The 19,221-nt window shown below is 51.1% G+C and overlaps 1 protein-coding gene across 1 annotated transcript; it reads left to right on the plus strand.

The window, feature by feature from the left end:
* The first annotated feature begins 3,125 nt into the window (after positions 1–3,125).
* Positions 3,126–6,722, plus strand: TAC3 (tachykinin precursor 3). The gene is made up of 5 exons (XM_065932204.1): positions 3,126–3,239; positions 5,401–5,509; positions 5,701–5,730; positions 6,218–6,271; positions 6,649–6,722. Exons 1-5 carry the CDS (start codon positions 3,126–3,128, stop codon positions 6,720–6,722), a joined length of 381 nt encoding a protein of 126 aa, XP_065788276.1.
* The last annotated feature ends 12,499 nt before the right edge of the window (positions 6,723–19,221 follow it).

A 19,221-nucleotide genomic window follows, 5' to 3' on the forward strand; every position in this document is an offset into this window, starting at 1 on the left:
AAATCATCAAAGGACATTATTCATGCTGGACCTTTGCTGAAGCCTTGCTTCCCTGGTGCCAGGGCGTGTGGAGGCAGGGTTGGATGGGGTTGTGGGGGGCAGAGGCTGACATAGAGATGGGACCCAGGAGACTTTAGTCCTTGGCCCTCATCTAATATGTTCTTCCTCCTGCACCCCTAATTCCCTCCAACCTGTATGGCTTGGACCTGCTTTTCCAGATTGGTGAGAGGAGAGGAGGGGAGGAGGTGGGAGATGTCCAGGTCCAATTAAAAATAGCACCTGAACTTCTCAAAGGCGTGAACCAGTCATATTATTTACATGTAGACAGCCTTCCCCTTCTGCCCTTTATCCCAACCCTGAGTCCGGGGCCATGGTTTCCCCAGGGAGCCATGTAATTAGCTGGGTAATTACATGAGGCCCCAGCGGCCTCTCATGTAATTCCGTGGGGTCCCAAAGAGTCGGACACTGAGTGAATGAGCACGCAGGAACAAGACCTAGCTGCTACCCTCACCTGGGGATGAACCTGGAGTCCCGTGCAGCCAGAATGACTTCTTAGTCTGGCCCAAGCCCGAGGGTGGGTGGGCTGGGGAAAGAAACATTTCAGGACTCTAGCAACGCTCGAGAGGCTTTATGGGAGATTCACACTGTGGGCGGCAATGCAAGAAGCTGGACTCAGGCTACCTTTTTTGTTTTATAAATAAATTTTTATTGAGCACCTATTATATGCCAAACATGATAGAGCTAGGAATCCAACAGCAAACAGATGAAAAGTCCCTGCCCTTGTTAAGCTGACATTCTGGTGGGAGGTGAGGTCGACAGACTTTGAGTACCTTTTTAGTATTTTTGATGTAATGTATGAAGAAAAGAAATGAGGGGATATGGAGAATGGAGTGGCAGTAATTTTATTAAAAATCTTTTTTTCTGGCCAAGCTGAGAGGGATGTGGGACCTTAGTTTCCCAACCGGGGACTGAACCACTGGGCCGCCAGGAAAGTCCCTAGTGGTAGCAGCTTTAAATAGGGTGATTGGGAAAGGTGCTGGTGAGCGGTAACCGTTGTAATAAATATGCACCGGAGCTATGATTCTCTTCCAAATCCCAAGATGTAGAAGAATACCCGGTCTTTTGGGGAGGTGGACCCCCACCCCTCTGGGGGACCTAACTCTCCCCTTGCTGGTCAAAGTACAGACCAGCGCAGTACAATGAAGGGGAGGTTGGGAGGAGAAACGCCTGGATTTGAGGCCGTTCTCCAGGAGCTACCTGTCCCGACGCGTGTGGCTGAACTTTCTGAGCCTCAGTTCCCTCGTCTGAAAATAGCAATGTTCCCCGCTCACACAGTGGAGGTGATGAAAATCAGTTGAATCGCTCCCTGCTGAAGTACCTTGCAGATGCTAAAATTCTTCCTCCATTATAAACAAACACTGACAGTGACGACTGCTCTGAAGCCGGCTTTCACTTCACCTCCCCTTATCTCCGGCGGCGTTCTTTCTCTCTGGGTCTGTCTCAGACCCTGACTCTGACCCTCCCCTGGGGCTGTCTTGCCTCGGGGGGCTGAAGTGAGCACAGTGAAGCCTCTCAACTGTGGGGCATGAACTAGAGGCTTGAACGTTCAGGGGAGAAGATGCCTGAGTTGTATGGAGACAGAGTGGGGGATAAACGTAACGAAGGAGAAAAAGAAGCAATTAAGAGATCAGTGCTGGAGCGGGGGCGAGGGGAACAGTTAGCCCTGGCGTTCTGTTCCTCCTCTCAGAGATGACAGCAGGAAGGATAGAAGTGAGAACCCTGGAAGGACGCAACAACGTCAGGCTGATTCAGGGGTCAAGAAATGGGGTGGGAGGGCGGGGGAGGAGCACTGGCCCTGGGGAGGCGATGGAGGGAGGCAGACGCTGGAGGCTTTGCGCTAGCCACTGCGGAGAAGTGCTGACCCTAAGAGGTTTGAGGGCCAGTGCGATGGGTCAGCTCCAGCTGGGAGGAGGACAGAGGGACACATGAAGACTAGAGGGGTGCCTGACTCGCCTCCCAATCCTCCGGGACGGGATCCTGCTCATCCTGGTGGTGGTGGGGGGGCCAGAGAAGGACCTGCCCGAAATTGGTTTGGCCTGGCAGTTGAGGCTGGAAGTTTAAAGGGCAAAGAGCTGGTGGGTAGACATGGAGGAGAAAGAGCCCAGGGACCTCATCTATTGAGTTGCGTAAGCAACATCATCCTTAGTGCGCCCAGCTCCAGGACTGCTGGGCTGTGAGTTGCTGGATAACCTCAGCTCACTGCTGGGTTTGTGGTGTGTGTGTGTGTGTGTGTGTGTGTGTGTGTGCGCGCACGTGTCTGCAGCCTGTGTCCCCCTTCACCCCCACCAGCCTCCCGCCCTGCCAGCCACCCTGGGATTGGTGATTCTCAGCCCCTCCCCCGGCTCCCCCAGACCCTCCCAGAGCCTTTATCTGGGAGCTGGGCCCGAGTTCCTGCCACATTCCCCAGTCCCTCCACTCCGATTCTCTCTTCACAGCAGCAGCACCAGCAGCGCTTGTGGGGAGCGGGCAGTGCTTCCGGCCAGCTCCCCGATCCTGAGACCATCTGTCCTGGGCTCCAAGCTGCTCCACAGGTAGGCACAAGCCAGAGAATGCTGGATGGATGGGAGTCGGCACCAGAGGACGGGGGCAGAGTCAGGAGGGGATAGAGGTGGCCGCCTTTGAGCAGGGAGTGGGCTGCTGGCAGGTGAGCAGGAAGAGGCGACAGGGGTTGATGTAGTGATGCCTGGAGCCTGAGGGTGCAGATGGATTCTTCCAATATTTAGAAAGTTTTGGCCTAAGTCTTAGGGTATCTATGGCTGGAAAATAGCATTCAGGATCCCTCCTCCAGCTGACGAACGAAATAGACCCGTGCAGGTCCCATCAGTCCATTATCTCCCCTGGGAGCTGGAGCCCCCGGCGTTATTGCGCCACTGCTCCTTGCCAGGTGCAGACGGGGGGACATGTGGTGGGAGCAGGGAGGCTGAGCCCCTCCAGCTCAGAGGCTCTCCCCGACCAAGGCTGGGGTGGGGCAGCCGGGGGCTGGGGCGAATGCCTCCTGCGTTTGCCCCTGTGTGCTGTCCTCCTCCCCCCGCCTCCCCCGTCCTGTCTCTGCCCTCCTAGGCATCATGCGGAGTGCCCTGCTGTTTGCAGTCATCCTGGCCCTCAGCTCGGCTCGCAGTCTCGGTGCGGTCTGTGAGGAGTCCCAGGAGCAGGTGGCGCCCGGTGGGGGTCTCAGCAGGGTAAGGCTGCCCCTCAGGTTTGCCCACCCGGCAGAATACCGGCACCATCATGGGGCCGCGCTCTGCCTGTCTCACCTCTGTAGGGAGGAAGGTGGGCTGGGCGGGTGGGGAGTCACTTGGCTCATCCACCAGAGAGCTGGCCTGCCCTGCCTCTCTGGGGGCCTCATGTTCTCCCAGGACGTCTGTCTGCGTCTCTGTCCCTCTGCCTGTCTTTGACACCTTGTATGTAAGAGCGGCCCCGCTGGTACGGTGTTTGTCTGATTGTCTGGTGACCTGGTGAGTGGATGGCGCTGGATAAGGTGGTCGCATGTTCCCTGAATCCAGCTCAGGTTCTGCCCCTTTGCAGGGGGCAGATCTTCCCCACTCCCTGGATGGTATGAAACAGTCAGAATTTCTCTCCCAAATAGTTGTCTGTATTCTTTGTTACCTGTCAGTCTTATGTATTATGTGGTTTTAAAAATTCACGTGAATTCCCTTATCCCCTCTCTTCCACCCCCAGTAACCTCAGGGGCTCCTAAGATCCCAACCCTTTCTTTCCTCCTGTCCCATGTCCTCCTCCAGCCTCTGCTTAGTCAGGATAGGAAACAAAAAACCACAAAACAAGTTGGGCCCCAATTTCTGAAGTTCCTCTAAGAAAAAGAATAGGAGTTGTCAGAATAGGGGTACTGGGGGAGAACAAGGAGGAAGTCTTTTCAAGGTTTTGAAAAGACAGCAATTACATTGGTACGAGTGCTTTTAAGATGATTACAGGTGGAACTTATTACAAATTCAGCGTGTGAAGTCTAACTGCCTCTCCAGCTTGGATCTGTTTAGCATCTCATTACAGGAGGTGCGCAGAGTATTTGAACAATTTGGTGAAGTGGTTGCGTGGGAAGCTGTGGGCTGGGCAAAGAGAGACATCATCAGCTTTTGTCCAGGGGTGTCCCAAGGCATGATGGGCTGGCAACCTTGCAGGTGGTAGCCGCTGCACCAGCTCCAAAAGACCAGAACCAGTTCAAAAAACACAGAGCAAGTGCCAAAGGCTGGACACTGTGTTCGGAGCCAAAGTTCCAGCTGGAGACGGAATATCTGGGTCTGTTACTCTGAGACAACTGTGCTTTGCAACCTTGCCCCTCCTGTCCAGTGAAAGAGAGGCTGCCTTCCTGGCACTTCTCCCTACAGGTCCATGAGGATGAGAGAAACTGGGACGAGACGGGGGTAGGATGTGTGTGTGCCTGGGCAGCCAGGTTGGCATGTGTGAAGCCCCCAAGACGATTAAGAACCCCTGCTCAGCGGCGGGGCTACAATGGGGTTCAGTTGTGGAGAAGAAGAGGCTTCATTCTGAGCATGCTGCCTTCTGAAATTCTAAATCTGGGACGGGGGGAGCGGGGAGAGAGAAAATCACAGCGGAAACCCATGGAAAAGGAAAGAACAGGGGGAAACACACCCAGGGCTCAGTGCAGAGAGGGGCGATTCCAGGATGGCTGGTGGCCCCCGTTGCCTACACCCACCTGTCCCCAGGACCAAGTCCTGTCTGTGGCTCAGTCACGGAGCACAGACCAGAGGATACTAGCTCTGTCTGACGAACAATCCTCGGAAATTCCTGGCTCACTCGATTGGTGGGGCAACCATATCCTTGGTCAGACCAGTTCCAGATGTGCCAGGGTGAAAAGAACCAAAGGCTCTTTCCACTGAGAGCTGGCAGGAGTCGGGAGGGTGCCCAGGAGCCTGTCCCCTTTGAGCTTGGAGGACAGCATAACCAGCTGTCCTGCTTTTCCCAGGACTGTCCCAGCATGAGCACTGAGAGCCCCGCATACCCGGGCAAACTGGGACAGTTGGTCGGCCTCAGGCATACCCAATGTGTTCCCTCTACACGTGCCTCCCAAATCTTGCTGTGTCTATGAATCACCTGGGAGCCTGGTTAAGACTTAGATTCTGTCTCAGTTGGTCTGGTATAGGACCAAGATTAGGTATTTTTAACAAACTCCCAGCAGTGATGCTGCTAGTCCACAGACCACAATTTGAAAGCCCACTTCTCTTCTAGTGTGAACCAGAGGAAATCCGGAAACAGGATGTCAGGTTCAGCTGTGATGAGCTCGGGAAGAGGCCATTTCTTGTGGGAAAAGAGTGAGAGGACTGGGGGTGAGCCTCCTCCTTGGCCCTCTTTGTCTCTCTCCCCCAGAAGGACTCAAATCTCTACCAGCTGCCCCCATCATTGCTCCGGAGACTCTATGATAGCCACGTGGTCTCCCTGGATGGATTGCTCAAGATGCTGAGCAAGGCCAGCGTAGGTAGGATACAACCCCAGGGAAAGGGGTTTGGGGGGCAGGATTCTGAAGATTAAATAGGCCTGGGAGATCCTCCAGGAGGGAAGGAGACTAGAGATGGCTTCGTGACTGACTGAGGGTTGTGATCTGAGCCCCGTCCAATCGTCTCTTTGCAGATCCCATTCCCCAGTTACATGCTTCTTCTTGCTTCACAGGTCCGAAGGAGTCGCCACTTCCCCGAAAGCGTGAGTAGCCCCCTCTCCCTCCCGACCTCTGCTGCCCACTTGCCCGGCTCTACACGGGTGCGGGGCCCGGTGACTATCTTGGCTGGCCCCGGTTCCACGGGTGGAAACAGCGTCCCAGCTGCAGTTGCTCAGTCAGCCTCTGCGGAGCATGAGCGGCCCCTGGGCGCCAGAGGAGGTGTGAGCGGCCTGGTGAGGTCTTCCTCCCCAGGCGCGGTGGTGCAAGTCAAGAGGATCTCTTGGTGGCTGTGAAGATTCTAAATCAGGCACCTGCTGGGCGGGCGAATTTTAGAGAGTTCTTGAAAGATGGGGAGAGGGAGGTAGACGGAGAGGCTGGGCTAAGGGGACAGCCTGCTCACCGTGGGGGGACAAGCTGTGGAGAGATGCAGGAACAGGGACCAGAGCCAGCCTCAGAGGTCTGGACGCCTGTCTGGGGAAATGTATCCGCCCCTCATCGTGATGGCTGACCGTGTTGGCCCTTTCTCTGCAGGTGACATGCATGACTTCTTTGTGGGTCTCATGGGCAAGAGGAACCTCCAGGCAGGTAGGAGCATGGGGGACGGCGAGGGTGCTGCAAAGGCGTAGCAGGAGGCAACTGCTTCATGTCTGCCAGCAGGGGGAAAGACAGGACTTTTCCTAGCTGCAGCGAGGGCTCCTCCACCCCTTCTGCTCAACCAGCTTGGACCCACAGTCCAGCCCTCCCCAGGAGCAAAGCAGGCAGACCTTTCTGAGAAGGTCCTGCTGCAGCTGGGATACGGTCAGAGGGGCTTGCTTGCCCCCTCTCCCGTTTCCCAAACAGAGAACATTTTCCTAACTCTGCCTTCCAAAGCTGTCCTGCATAGCCAGCCCTTTGCTTTTGGGTTAGGGTGAAGGTCATAGTCAGAAAAATCCCTCCTAACTACATCCTTTACATCCCCCCAGACACTCCTGTTGATATAAACCAAGAAAACACCCCCAGCTTTGGCACCTTCAAGTACCCCCGCAGTGTGGAATGAGGTAGGCACTTAGCGCGAGGAGAGGGGATTGTGGGCATGCGGCGGGATAGGAGGGGCGTTGCCAGAGGGTCATTTCCTCTGATGCTGTGGGCATTAATGCTCATGATTAATGCCCTAAATATATCCCGACACTTGGAAGTGTGTGCCTGTCTGTGACCGCACACACACGCGCGTGTGCACACAGAAACACACACACACACACACACATACCCCTTTTTCTCATCTCTTTCCAGCCTCACTGATCCCAGCTTACAATTGAGCAGGAGTGAGTGGGGGGATTTAGCCAAGGGAGGTTTTCCCCTGGGGTTTCTTGGATGGGCAACTTCTGTTGTTTGTACTGTATGCTCTTGTGATTTGTGCAAAAGATGGAGAGATCTTTATTGGATAATTTATTCGCACGTGAAGCGTTTTGCTTCCCATGGAGGCTGAAACAGTCCAGATCATCCTGAATCTTGGGTTGCCGGGTTCACCATAGAGTATCGTAATGACTCTGTGTGGAGTAATGAATAAGAGCGTGGCCTGAGTCTGAATCCTGGATCTGTCACTCACTCGCTGTGTCCCTGGCCAGGTTACATATCCTTCTGTGCCTCCGTTTCCTCTTCTGAAGAGCGGGGGTGGTAACATCTCACAGGGCTGCTGCTCTGCGCTGGGTCGGGTGCTCAGAGCCGCGCCCGGCACACAGCGCTGTGCCCTGGCTTCGCCGTGACCGTCGCAGCCTGCGAGGGGTAGGGAAGTTCCCAGGGCTGCCTCGGTGGCCTCTGGTCTGTCTGCCTGGAGCTGTCTGGGCCGGACCCTAGGCCCGAGTGGGCTGACAGGTCTTCCACTTGGTGTGCGAACGTGAGTCCCCCCGGGGGAAGTGTCTTGTCGAAATGCGGAACCGTCTGCCTCGACGCCGGCTTCCCACATGCAGCAACAGCAGCTCACGATGGCTTTCTCTGCACTGGCTTCCCGAGAAAGGTGTCGGGGGAGGCAGAGAGAGGGGTCAGGAAGCCTCTGTCTTCCGGAGACTCCTGTCCCCCCTCTGCGGCCCTGTTACCCCCTCTCGTTGGTCTCAAGGGAGACCCGAGGACGTGGAGCTGGCTCTCCATGAAACCGCCGGCGCATGACTCCCGGGCCGAGTCACGACTGAGCCCCCGATTCAGTGTCGGGCGCGGGGCACAAAAAGCTGTAATAACCGTAACTTGCTGATTACATGGTACTTACTGTATCATTTTGCTCTCATTAGATTGTTATTTCAGTTTTGCCGATGGCCAGATAATTATACGGGCAGCTATATCTGGATGACATACTCTCCCCAACGTTAGGCATCGGCCGTAAAGATAATTACAGTGCAATTTTGCCATAGTATTTTATACAAATGGCAGAAACAAGTGCATTATAGAAATCTACTTTTAATGCTTTCTGGTGAATCTAGGCTTTTTCGGAGGGACTGGGCTCATAATTGCCACCCTCGTAATCTCACCACAGATGGGCGTTTTGAACCTGTTAAGTACTGGGGAGAATAAACTCAAGGCCCCCAGGGGCTGGCATGTAAAGATTAGATGAGATGGATCAACACAGATCATTGTGCGGCCTAATTTCATTCATGTGAAACTGCTGAAAAAGGAAGTGATCCCTGGACCTGTCCTTCCTCGGGGAGGTTTCTGGAAAGAGGAGGAGGGACGGGGTGAGGCCGGGGAAGCATTAGCTCCAAGGTGCATTGGACAGGGCTGTGTGTATGCCCGGCTCATAGGGATGCCAGGATGATGTGAACTTTGCTACTACGTCTTTCTGTGTGGGCCCTCAGACCACGCACACAGGGTCTATCAGGGGATAGTGCGATGCATGTGGCAGCTGGGAGAGTTTCTCAAGCCTCTAGTTCAAAGGCTACGTGGAGAGCTGAGGGCTGAGGCTTCCATTCTCCCTACTGCTCCCTTCCAGAGGCCACTCCCGTTCTCCCCCACCTCCCCGGGGGGCGGTTGGTGGGAGTTTTAAGGACAGAGTTGTGATCTGGTCTTTTTTTTTGGTCCTCAGCACTCCACTCCTGGACTCCTGGGCTACATCGTGAAGACACCCACCCCTAGACGCACACGCTTCTACCTCCCTTCCTCCTCCCCGCCCCTGGGACACGCTTGTGCTGTGACCCCGTCTTCTCTCTGTCCCCCTTGCTGCAGAAACCGCCTTGTGAGCCTCCCCAGTGCCTGTAACCATTGACTACAGATCGCCCCGGAACTTCTGTAGCGTCCTACACTCATGATGCCTCTCTCTATTCCTCAACAATAAAGGGGCTTTACGTATTATGACCTACAGAGATGTACTCGGTTGGTGGATGGGTTTTTCCCTTTCTTGACTCTCTGGGTGTATTACACACGCACACACACACACACGATACACACACTTATGTCATATATAAATGGAAGTTTCTTTACTTTGTACACATATCAATTTTCCCAGCAGTGTCTTACTCATCCCTTCATACAGTTACTATGGGAAGATTTATTTAGTGATTGAAAGAGGAGATGAATTTGGAAGATGGTTCCTAGCTCTCAAAGACTTTCACAGACCAGCATTAGATAAAGATAAGAACAAGGATTTCCCGGGTGGTCCAGTGGTTAAGAATCCACTTTGAAATGTAGGGGACCCAGGTTCGATTCCTGGTGGGGGAACTAAGACCCTGCGTGCTGAGGAACGACGACGCCCACGTGCAGTGACTCCTGAGCCTGAGCGACACAAGAGAGTTCATGCAGCACAAGGAAATGTCCTACGTGATGCAAAAAAGATCCCACACGTTGCAACCGAGACCTGATGCAGCCAAGTAAACAGATACATGTTAAAAAAAAGAAAAACCACATATTCTGTATTTCCGGGATGGGCCTGGGAGACATTAACCCCTGACTGTTACTCCGTAGAGAAGGGAGATGGGGATGATGGTTGTGGAAAGACCCAGCCCCAAAGAAGGATGCATCTGTAGCACTACTCTTCTTGTATCCCCAGATATTGGGCTTGGGTCCTATGACAGGGAGTGGGATAAGATGGTGACCCGCAAACAGAGTTTACAGGCTAGCAGGGCTTTGGGTCAGCAAACAGCCCTTGATCTTGCTAGGTTGGAACATAGAAGGAAAGTTACTATAGGAGCTGAGAAGGAGGAGAGCCAGATCTCTTGAGCTTTAACTGGGTGCTTTAGTTATTATAAAGGGAAAATGTTTATTTCCGACTCTTCTGTAATGCAACTGTTACCAGCCTCTGTAGTGGTGGTCTAGTAGTCTGCAGTGTACGTAAGGCACTTAAAGGAGGAATGTGTGGGTGTCTTTTATTAATCTGATCTGCCACCCATCACAGCCCACTGGTCCCAAATGGGGGTTCTGTACCCCAATGGAAGGGAACAGCCTGAGACGTCCTCAGGCTCCCTGCCTTAGCTTGGTGCAAGGGCCTTGGCCATGACCCTGAACCATCCTGGTACAAAGCACTTAAAAATAAATAAAATTGTTAAAAATAAATAGAAATGAAAAGATTGGCATCTGGAGGTGTAGAGATGGGAGGCGTTCTGTAGGGCTGAGCCTTCGCCTGTGGAATCTGATACTGCCCCAGGTGGACGTGTTAGAGCGTTGCTCGTTGGTGTGGGAGATCTCAGCGAGATGCTCAGCTTTCCCAAGGCTGGGGAAAGACAGGGCCATGGAGCCAGAGACGTCTTCCTGCAGGTCCTTCGCCCCAGTGAACCTTCTCTCTTCCCAGAACCTGACTCGGGCACTTTCGGGCCCACAGCTCCATGGTGGGGCTCTTATACCCGAGTATCCCTGGGGTCTGGTTTACTGCTGGAAGCCAAAGAACCCACCTGCAATGAAGGAGACCTGCGTTCCATCCCTGGGGTTAGGAAGATTCCCCTGGAGAAGAGAATGGCAACCCACTCCAGTTTTCTGCTGGAGAATTCCATGGACAGAAGAGCCTGGAGGGCTACAGTCCATGGGGTTGCAAAGAGTCAGACGTGACTGAGCGACTAACACTTTCACGATTCAAAGAATACCCTCACCCCAAATCTTGGAGGCTTTTCTCAATGAGTTATCACGTTAGCATTTCAAAATTATCTACCTAGACTGTTTAAAAGTGGGATGAGTTTTGCAGAGCCGGGGATTTATTTGGGTCTTGAACGCTTCCGTTCAGACTTGAGAGTCAGGCCCGTGCTTTGCCTGACACACGCGCTTTGCAAGCAGGAGCATAAATACAGAAAGGTTGCTCTCTGGTGGGACTGACGAAAACTGCAGGACTGGGGATTCCAGGACAAATGACCAGCTTTAAATCCGACTCCCGGTTTTGTGTTTGGAGAATGTGTGAAGCAATGCTGGCCTTCTTCTTCCTATTGGAAGGAGGTTGATGCCTAAGAGGGCCTTGAATGCACAAGACCTTGGCCTAATTGCTGGTTTTTCTCCATTTAGTTTTGTACAGCTCCGTGTCGTTGTGGTTACATGGTGATTTACTTCCAAGACTTTTGTATTAAAGGCTCTAGGCCCAATTCAACACACGTGGAGGGGGAGATCGCTCACACCAACAAACAATGCTCCAACACGGTCAACCTGGAGATAGTGTCAGATCCCACGGAGTGAAGACTCAGTCCTGGGGAACAACGCCAGGCGCCAATCTTTTAACTTTTGTTTATTAATTTAAAAAATTTTGTTTATCATTTTAAAATTAATTTTAAATTGGAATATCGTCAGGTTACAACGCTGTTACTTTCTGCGGTACAGCCAAGTGAATAGGTTACACAGACACATAAACCCACTGCTTTTCATGCTCTGTTCCCACACAGGTCACTCTGTTCAGCTCAGGGTTGGTCGCTCAGTCCTGTCTGACTCTTTGTGACTCCATGGACTGCAGACTGCCAGGCTCCTCTGTCCAGGGGGTTCTCCAGCCAAGAACACTGGCTGGAGTGGGTAACCGTTCCCTTCTCCAGAGGATCTTCCCGACCCAGAGATCAAACCCAGGTCTCCTGCGTTGCAGGCAGATCCTTCACGGTCAGAGCCCCCAGGGGAGCCCGTACAGGTCATTTTGGAGGGTAATACGGTTCCCTGTGCACAGTAGGCTCTCCTTAGCTATCTGCTCACAGAGAGCAACGTCTGCGTGTCACTCCCCATCTCCCAAGCTGTCCTTCTCCCCCTTGCCCCCTGTGACGCAATCTCCGTTTTACAAATAGGTTCATTTGTACATTGCATGTTTCTAGACTCCACAAGCAAGTTATATCGCGTGCTATTTGTCTCTCTGTTCTGCAATTTTATTTACTTATTTTTGGCTGTGCTGGGTCCCCATCGCTGATGAGGGCTTTCTCTGGTTAGGCGAGCAGGGGCTGCCCTCTCCCTGTGACGCCCAGGCTTCTCATTGTGGTGGCGTCTCTTGTTGCAAAGCACGGGTCCTGGGGTGCGCGGGCTTCAGTATTAGCTGCGCTCGGGCTCAGAAGCTGTGGCTTGTCGGCTCCAGAGTGTGGGCTTAGCCGTAGCGGTGCCTGGGCTGAGCTGCCCTGCAGAAGGCGGGGTCTTCCCAGACCAGGGATCAAATCCTGTCCCTTGCATTGGCAGGTGGGTTCCTAAGCACTGGACCAGGAGGCAAGGCCACTTTTTCTTTTTTGTGTTTGTACCTACTGTAGTTTTGGGATTTGCTGTTCCCACGAGGTTTTGATTTAGCAGTCCACATATGTACAAGGTTGCTTTAAGGTGTTAACATTTCATTGAACATTTCCTTTCCTTTAACAGGGAGAAGTTCCTTTAACATTTGCTGCAATGCTGGTTTGGTGGTGCTGAATTCTCTCAGCTTTTGCTTGTCTGTAAAGTTTTTGATTTCTCCTTCAAGTCTGAACGAGAACCTTGCTGTGTGGATTATCCTTTGTTGTAAATTTTCCTCTTCAATTGTCACTCGAAATATGTTGTGTCACTCCCTTCTGGCCTGCAGAGTTTCTGCTGAAAAATCAACTGAAAACTTTATGGAGATTCCCTTGTATGTTGCTTTTTCCTTGCTGCTTTTACTATTTTTATGTTTATTTAATTTTTTTTCAGTTTGAGTACTATATGTCTTGGTGTGTTCCTCCTTGGGTTGATCCTATATGGGATTCTCTACACTTCCTGGACTTGAGTGGGTGCTTCCTTTCTCATGGGAGGGAAATTTTGACTATAATATCTTCAAATATTTTCTTTGACCCTTTCTCTTCTCCTTCTGGGACCCCTATAATGCTAATGTTGGTGTGTTTAATATGGTCCCAGACTGTTCTTTTCTATTCTTTTCATTCTTCTTTCTGTGTTCTGTTTTATGGCAGTGATTTCCACCACTCTGTCTCCCAGCTCACTAATTTGTTCTTCTGTTGTTGATTCCTTCTAGTGTGTTTTTCATTGCAGTTATTGTTATTCATCTGTTTTTTCTTTAAATCCTCTAGCTGTTTGTTAAGCATTTCTTGTGTCTTCTCAATCTGTGCCTCCACTTCCCCAATCCACCCTCCCAAGATGTTGGATCATCTTTGTTATCATCACTCTGAATTCTTTTTGTTTCAGGTAGATTGCCTATCTCCTCTTCATTTAGTTGTTCTTGTGGGTTTTTCTCTTGTTCCTTCATTTGCAACTTATTTCTTTGTCATCCATTTTGTCTAACTTTCTGCATTCATGGTCTCTTTTCCGTAGGCTGCAAGAGCATAGTTCCTTTTCGTCTCGTGTCTGCCCACCTTGGTGGGGGTGAGGTTGGCCCAGAGGCTTGTCTAGACTTGCTGGTGGGAGGGATCGGTGTCTGCCCTCTCGTGGGTGGAGCCAAGTCTGTCCCTCTGATAGGCAGGGCCGTGTCAAGGGGTGCGTTTGCAGGTGGCTGTGAGCTTGGCTTAGCAGTAAGTAATCTGCCTGCCATGCAGTAGCTTTAGGAGACACGGGCTCAATCCCTGGGTGAGGAAGATCCCCTGGAGAAGAAAAAGGCAACCCACTCCAGTACCCTTGCCTGCAGAATCCCATGGGCAGAGGAGCCTGGAGGGCTACAGAGCCCGGGGTCACAAGAGTCGGACACGACTGGGCGACTAAACCACCGGCGCTCCTCGTCCGGAGTTGCTCACCTGGAGACGAGCTTCGTGGTGTCACCGAGCTCTCAGTTTACGCTGTTGCTGGCGCTGCTCTCAGCCCCACCTTGACTGTGGCTACGCTGGCACCTGACCCTATGTCTCTCAGATGGTGTTTTCACCAGACCACCAGCACAGATCCTCTGAAGTCAGGTCCCAGGATACCAGTGTACATGGATTGGACTCCCTGGGCTTTAGGGGCAGTTCGAGCTCTAGCCTGGCCCAACCCCTCCTTGTGTGTGCCCACAAAACCTGTAGGTGCTAAAACTAGGCCCATCTTGGCTGCAGGAGCACTCGTGGCCCATTCAGATGCTCTACAGGTGCTTGAATGTACAAACCTGGCCACTGGGTCTCATTTCAGGGTTTGTGCGCTGCCAGGACAGATTTCAGCCTTTTCTCCGTGGCTGCACGGCCCCTGGGGTTCGGACCCCACGAGCGCCTTCTCTCAAGGCTGCCGTGGAGCACAGAGCTCTGGCTGGGGAGGAGCAGGTGAGCAGGTGGTGTGGGGCCCAGGTCGGGGGAGCCCTGGCAGTAACGGGCACACGGGGCGGAGGCCGTGGGCACAAGAGAGCTCGAGCCAGTGGGGGCCTCTTTTAGGCCCAGGGAGGCAGGGCCCAGCGTGTGGGGACAGAGTCTGCAGCGGTGGCTCCATCCTCGTCCAACAATGGCGCTTGGCTTCTACGGCAGCCAGGGTTTCCCCCTCAAGTGCTCTGGGTTGCACATTTCCTCACTCCCGTCCCCTCAGGCTATCTCCTTGCAGCTAACATCAGTCTTCTCCCTGGGTTTGCTCTCCAAACCTCATGTTCCAGCCCCCAGTCCCTATGTGTGTTAGCGGATACAGGTCTCAGGTTGGGGGGCTCAGGGCTGTGGCAAGGACCATGTGTTTAGGTCTCACTCTGTTCCATCTGCCGTAGACCAGTTACTGCACTCTCCCCCCATGGCCCCCAAAGCTCCCCTTCTGTCCCAGCTGACCTCCCTGCTGGTGAGGGGGCTTCTCTGGATGCAGGAACCTTTCCACTCCTTCAGCCCCTCTCTTGAGGGGTACTGATCCAGTCCTCTTTCCTTTCTTCTTCTTTTTCCTTTCTTCTTTTACTGGGCTTCCTGGTGGCTCAGATGGTAAAGAATCTGCCTGCAGTGCAGGAGACCTGGGTTGGATCCCTGGGTCGGGAAGATCCCCTGAAGAAGGGAATGGCAACCCACTCCAGTGTTCTTGCCTGGAGAATTCCATGGACAGAGGAGCCTGGTGTGCTATAGTCCATGGGGTCACAAAGAGTTGGACAGGATTGGGCATCTTAACACTTTCATTTTATCATCCTACTCCATTATGTAGGGATTTTTCTTGTCCTTTTGGGCATCCATGGTCCTCTGTTAGTGTTCAGCTAGGGTTCTGCGAGACATGTTTCATTTGTAGATGTAGTCTTGATGCATTTGTGGGGAGAGATGAACTCCACATCCTCCTACTCCTCTGCCATCTCGACCTCTGCAGACGTCAATCTCAGACCCAAGTTAACTGTCTACAGATTGGAGGGCCCCACAGCCCTCTCCTTGTGTCCCACTGATTTGTTACTGTGGTTCATAGAACTCAGGAGACGTTTACTCACAGGTCACCAGTTTATTATAAAAGAATATAACTTGGGAACACCAGATGGAAGAGATGCATGAGGCAAGGTATGGGGAAACGGGTGTGGAGCGTGGTCTCTGAGCATGCCACCTTCCTCTCTTTGAATCTCCACATTTTCACCAATCCAGAAGCACTCCAAACCCAGTTCTTTCAAGATTTCATGGATGCGTCATTACATAAGTATGATTGATTAAATCATTGACCAGTGATAAATGATTTAACCTCCAGCTCCTCTTTCCTCCCTGAAGGGCAGAGGCTTGGGACCGAAAGTTCCATTTCATCATAAAATTGGTTCTCCTGGCAACCAGCCTCCATCTTTAGGTGCAGTCCCAAAGTCACTCAGTAACATAACTAAAGACATCATTATGGCTCTCGTCACTTAGGAACTTCCAATTGTTTTAGGAGCTCTGTGTTAGAAACGGTGTGCTTGGTCGCTCAGCCGTGTCCAACTCTTTGTGACCCCATGGACTGTAGCCCGCCAGGATCCTCTGTCCATGGGATTCTCCAGGCAAGAATACTGGAATGGGTTGCCATGCCCTCCTCCAGGGGATCTTCCCAAACCAAGGATTGAACCCAGGTCTCCCGCACTGCAGGCGGATTCTTTACTGTATGAATTACTAAGGAAGCCCAAAAACACTGGAGCAGGCAGCCTGTCCCTTTTCTAGGGGGTCTTCCCAACCCAGGAATCAAACCGGGGTCTCCTGCATCACAGGCAGATTCTTTATCAACTGAGCTATCAGAGAAGCCTGTTAGAAACGGTGGTGAATATTAAATACATGTATTTCTTATTATAAATAACAAAATCACAGGTATAAATAATATAAACTTTAATCTACAACTTTAGGGGATTTGTAAACATGTGAAGTACATTTACCGGGGTCAGCACTCCAGAGATGGTTAAGGCAGTTGGTCAGAAAGATTGAACAGGCTCAAGACTCAAAGTCTTGCAGCCTAATGTCTCAGAGTCATGCTAGAGCTTAGGAGTCTACCGGTTGTGTTAATAAAAGAAACAGCCCCAAATGGAATCACTTGTACTAAGTCCCATATCGGTTGTCCAAGACTTAACGCCTACCCTAACTGCAATCTTAGCCTCTCCCAGGAATGTGACCTTTAACTAGGCAATCTGGAATTACCTGGAGTTACTTAAAGGAAGGGAGACAAAAGTGGATTGCCTGAGACAATCTGCTCTGTTGAAAAGCAAAACTCAACTAAGTTTGGAGATCTAACTGACTTTATTCAGTGATCCATGAATCAAGTGGGCTTTTCTGGTGGCTCAGATGGTAAAGAATCTATCTGTAATGCAGGAGACGCAGGTTGGATCTCTGGGTTGGGAAGATCCCTGGAGAAGGGAATGCCTACCCACTCCAGTATTCTTGCCTGGCGGATTCCATGGATAGAGGAGCCTGGCAGGCTGCAATCCATGAGGTTGCAAAGAGTTGAACATGACTGAGCTTCTAATTATATCATATTTGAATCAAGCGGCATTCCATCTAGCAAATAGAAAGGTGCTCTAAAGAGTTGTTAAAAGAAGAAGTTTTTAAAGGCAGAAAGAGGATGGGACAAGGAAGTCACAAATAAAAGAAAGGATTGTTTCAGACAAGACCACCTTCCTTTGGGGGAAGGTAAGTGTCTATGGGGTGATTACCTCGCTTGTGCTGGCTAGGTAATTTCACATTGACTGCTTAAAATTCACGTTCCTGGGAGTGGCTGAAACAGCAATTAAGATTGTTTTGCTGGCATAGAGCTTAGCACAACTGACTCCATTTTGTGTCTATTTTTTTTTTTAACAACTCTTTGATAGGAACTTCCTTTTCCTGGTCCCTTTTGCCTATAAAAGCCTTCTATTTTGTACAGTTCTTTAGAGCTCTTTTCTATGTGCTAAACGGGACGCTGCCCAGTCCTGAATTGTTGAATAAAGCCTATTAAACTTTCAAATTTACCCAGTTGAATAGGTTTTTAAGAGATTCACTGTCAACAGTAGGACCGAAGGAGACCTCTGATGGCTTCAGAGACAGTAAGAAACAGGCATGGTCCCTGCAAACCCTTTGGCGTTCTCTGTCTCTGTTCGCTGTTTCCAAGGGCCGCAGGTAAGTTCCCCTCAGTTCTGAGGGCCACTCTGTGTCGGCCTCCTAAGGTAAGTGGTGTTCCAATCCAGGGCTGTTCAGCTCGAGCTGGCAGATGAGTCCAGCCAGAACCCAGTCCCCCAGCCCGCTGTTCAGACCGTGATTCCCCAACTTGAGCGGAGACCCTCAGCGGCTGGTTTGTCCCCAGGCTCCGCAGCGGGGACTGCCGGTCTTCAGTCTGCAGGCCCACATCCGTCTGAGATCTTTGCCAGATTGCAGGCTTGGGACTGCTGGGAGCAGCTGCAGTTCCTAATTGTTTGGAGTCAGTCTGCAGTCCGTTTGGCATCTGCTGGTTCAGTTTTTTCCAGCCCCCAGATTCATGGGAATTGTTGGTGGGACACACAGGGACTTTTCTTGGCCAAGCTGCAGTGACATTTCTTGGTTACTGCTGGTGTGTTAAGACGCACATGCTTGTTTGTCTGTCTTAGTGTAGATAAAGGCTATTGTTAACGGGAAGCTTCCAAGCCAACAAGCCACAAAAACTGCTGAGCATTTAAAAGCTGTTAAAGTGCTCATCACCTAACAGAGAGACTCCCATTCTAGGAAAATTTGGTCATAGAATGCCAACATCAATAAAATTTCCATGCAAAGAGACAACACTTGTAAAACACCACATAATCTCCAACCCAGTGGCAATTCCTTTTAGATATTAGTTTAGCTTCAAGAGACCCCAAATCTTAGCTAAAAACGGAACAGGATTCTTAAGCTCCAAAGAGTGAAGCACGCCACCTTCTGGCATACCTGCCTATTTTATGTCTAAGAATGATGGTTCCAGAACCTATAAATATCTACAAAAACGGCAAAATCTTACTAAAAACACAAAAAGTATCTAGAACAACACCCAGGCCTCCCCTATTACATCCTCCTAGGGGACCCATCATCAAAATGCTTCCCCAGGGATTGATATCTCAGTTGTAATCAATGGGGATGTTGGAAGAGAGATTGTTCTTTAAGGCCCTATGCAAATTCTTCACCTCATTGCATCAACTCCCCTAAATTTACATCATCAAGTTAGAAAGGACCTACCAGGAGGCCTTCATGATTCAGGATTTGCTTACAAGCCCCTCTACTCCTGGTTAGGAGTGAGTACAGATGAGGCTATATGATCAGGAATCTCTCAACTCTGGAAGACTTTGCTGAATGTACTGCTAGAGCAATACCTGGCCAAACAAAAATCCTTAGACTCTCCAGCCGAAGTTGTTCTAGATTTTCTTTTAGCTGAACAGGTAGGTATCTATGCTATGGCCACCACCACCTATCATACCTAAATTAACACTTCTGGGGAGGCTGAACTCAGCTACCTAAGAATACTGAATAAGCCACTTTGAAAGGTGATCCCTCTAAGACCCCTCAAAGTGATCTCTCTTTGACTGGTTTGATTTTGATTCCTTTGGGTCTTGGGGATCATGGCTCTGAAGTGCACTCCAGAGACTGGGAATTGTCTGGCTTGTAATCATTATAGCAGTCCCTCCAGCGTCCTATATTCTCCTAAAAGCTTTAAATGTGTGTCCTCAGCTGCTAACCACCAAGCCAATGATCTCTCTAAGACTGGAATGTCAAAAAGGGAATCAAAAGTATGATCGACTGAAAAACCTGTAAGCCTGAAGTCATGACCTGTGAATACACAAAGATTCAGCCAAGAAACCTTCATGGACCTGTGGATCGTCAAGGTTAAAGCTGTGGGAGAACTTCAGCGTGATAGCT

This window comes from Muntiacus reevesi, chromosome 4 (assembly GCF_963930625.1).
Source record: "Muntiacus reevesi chromosome 4, mMunRee1.1, whole genome shotgun sequence".
NCBI classification, from domain to species: Eukaryota; Metazoa; Chordata; class Mammalia; order Artiodactyla; family Cervidae; genus Muntiacus; species Muntiacus reevesi.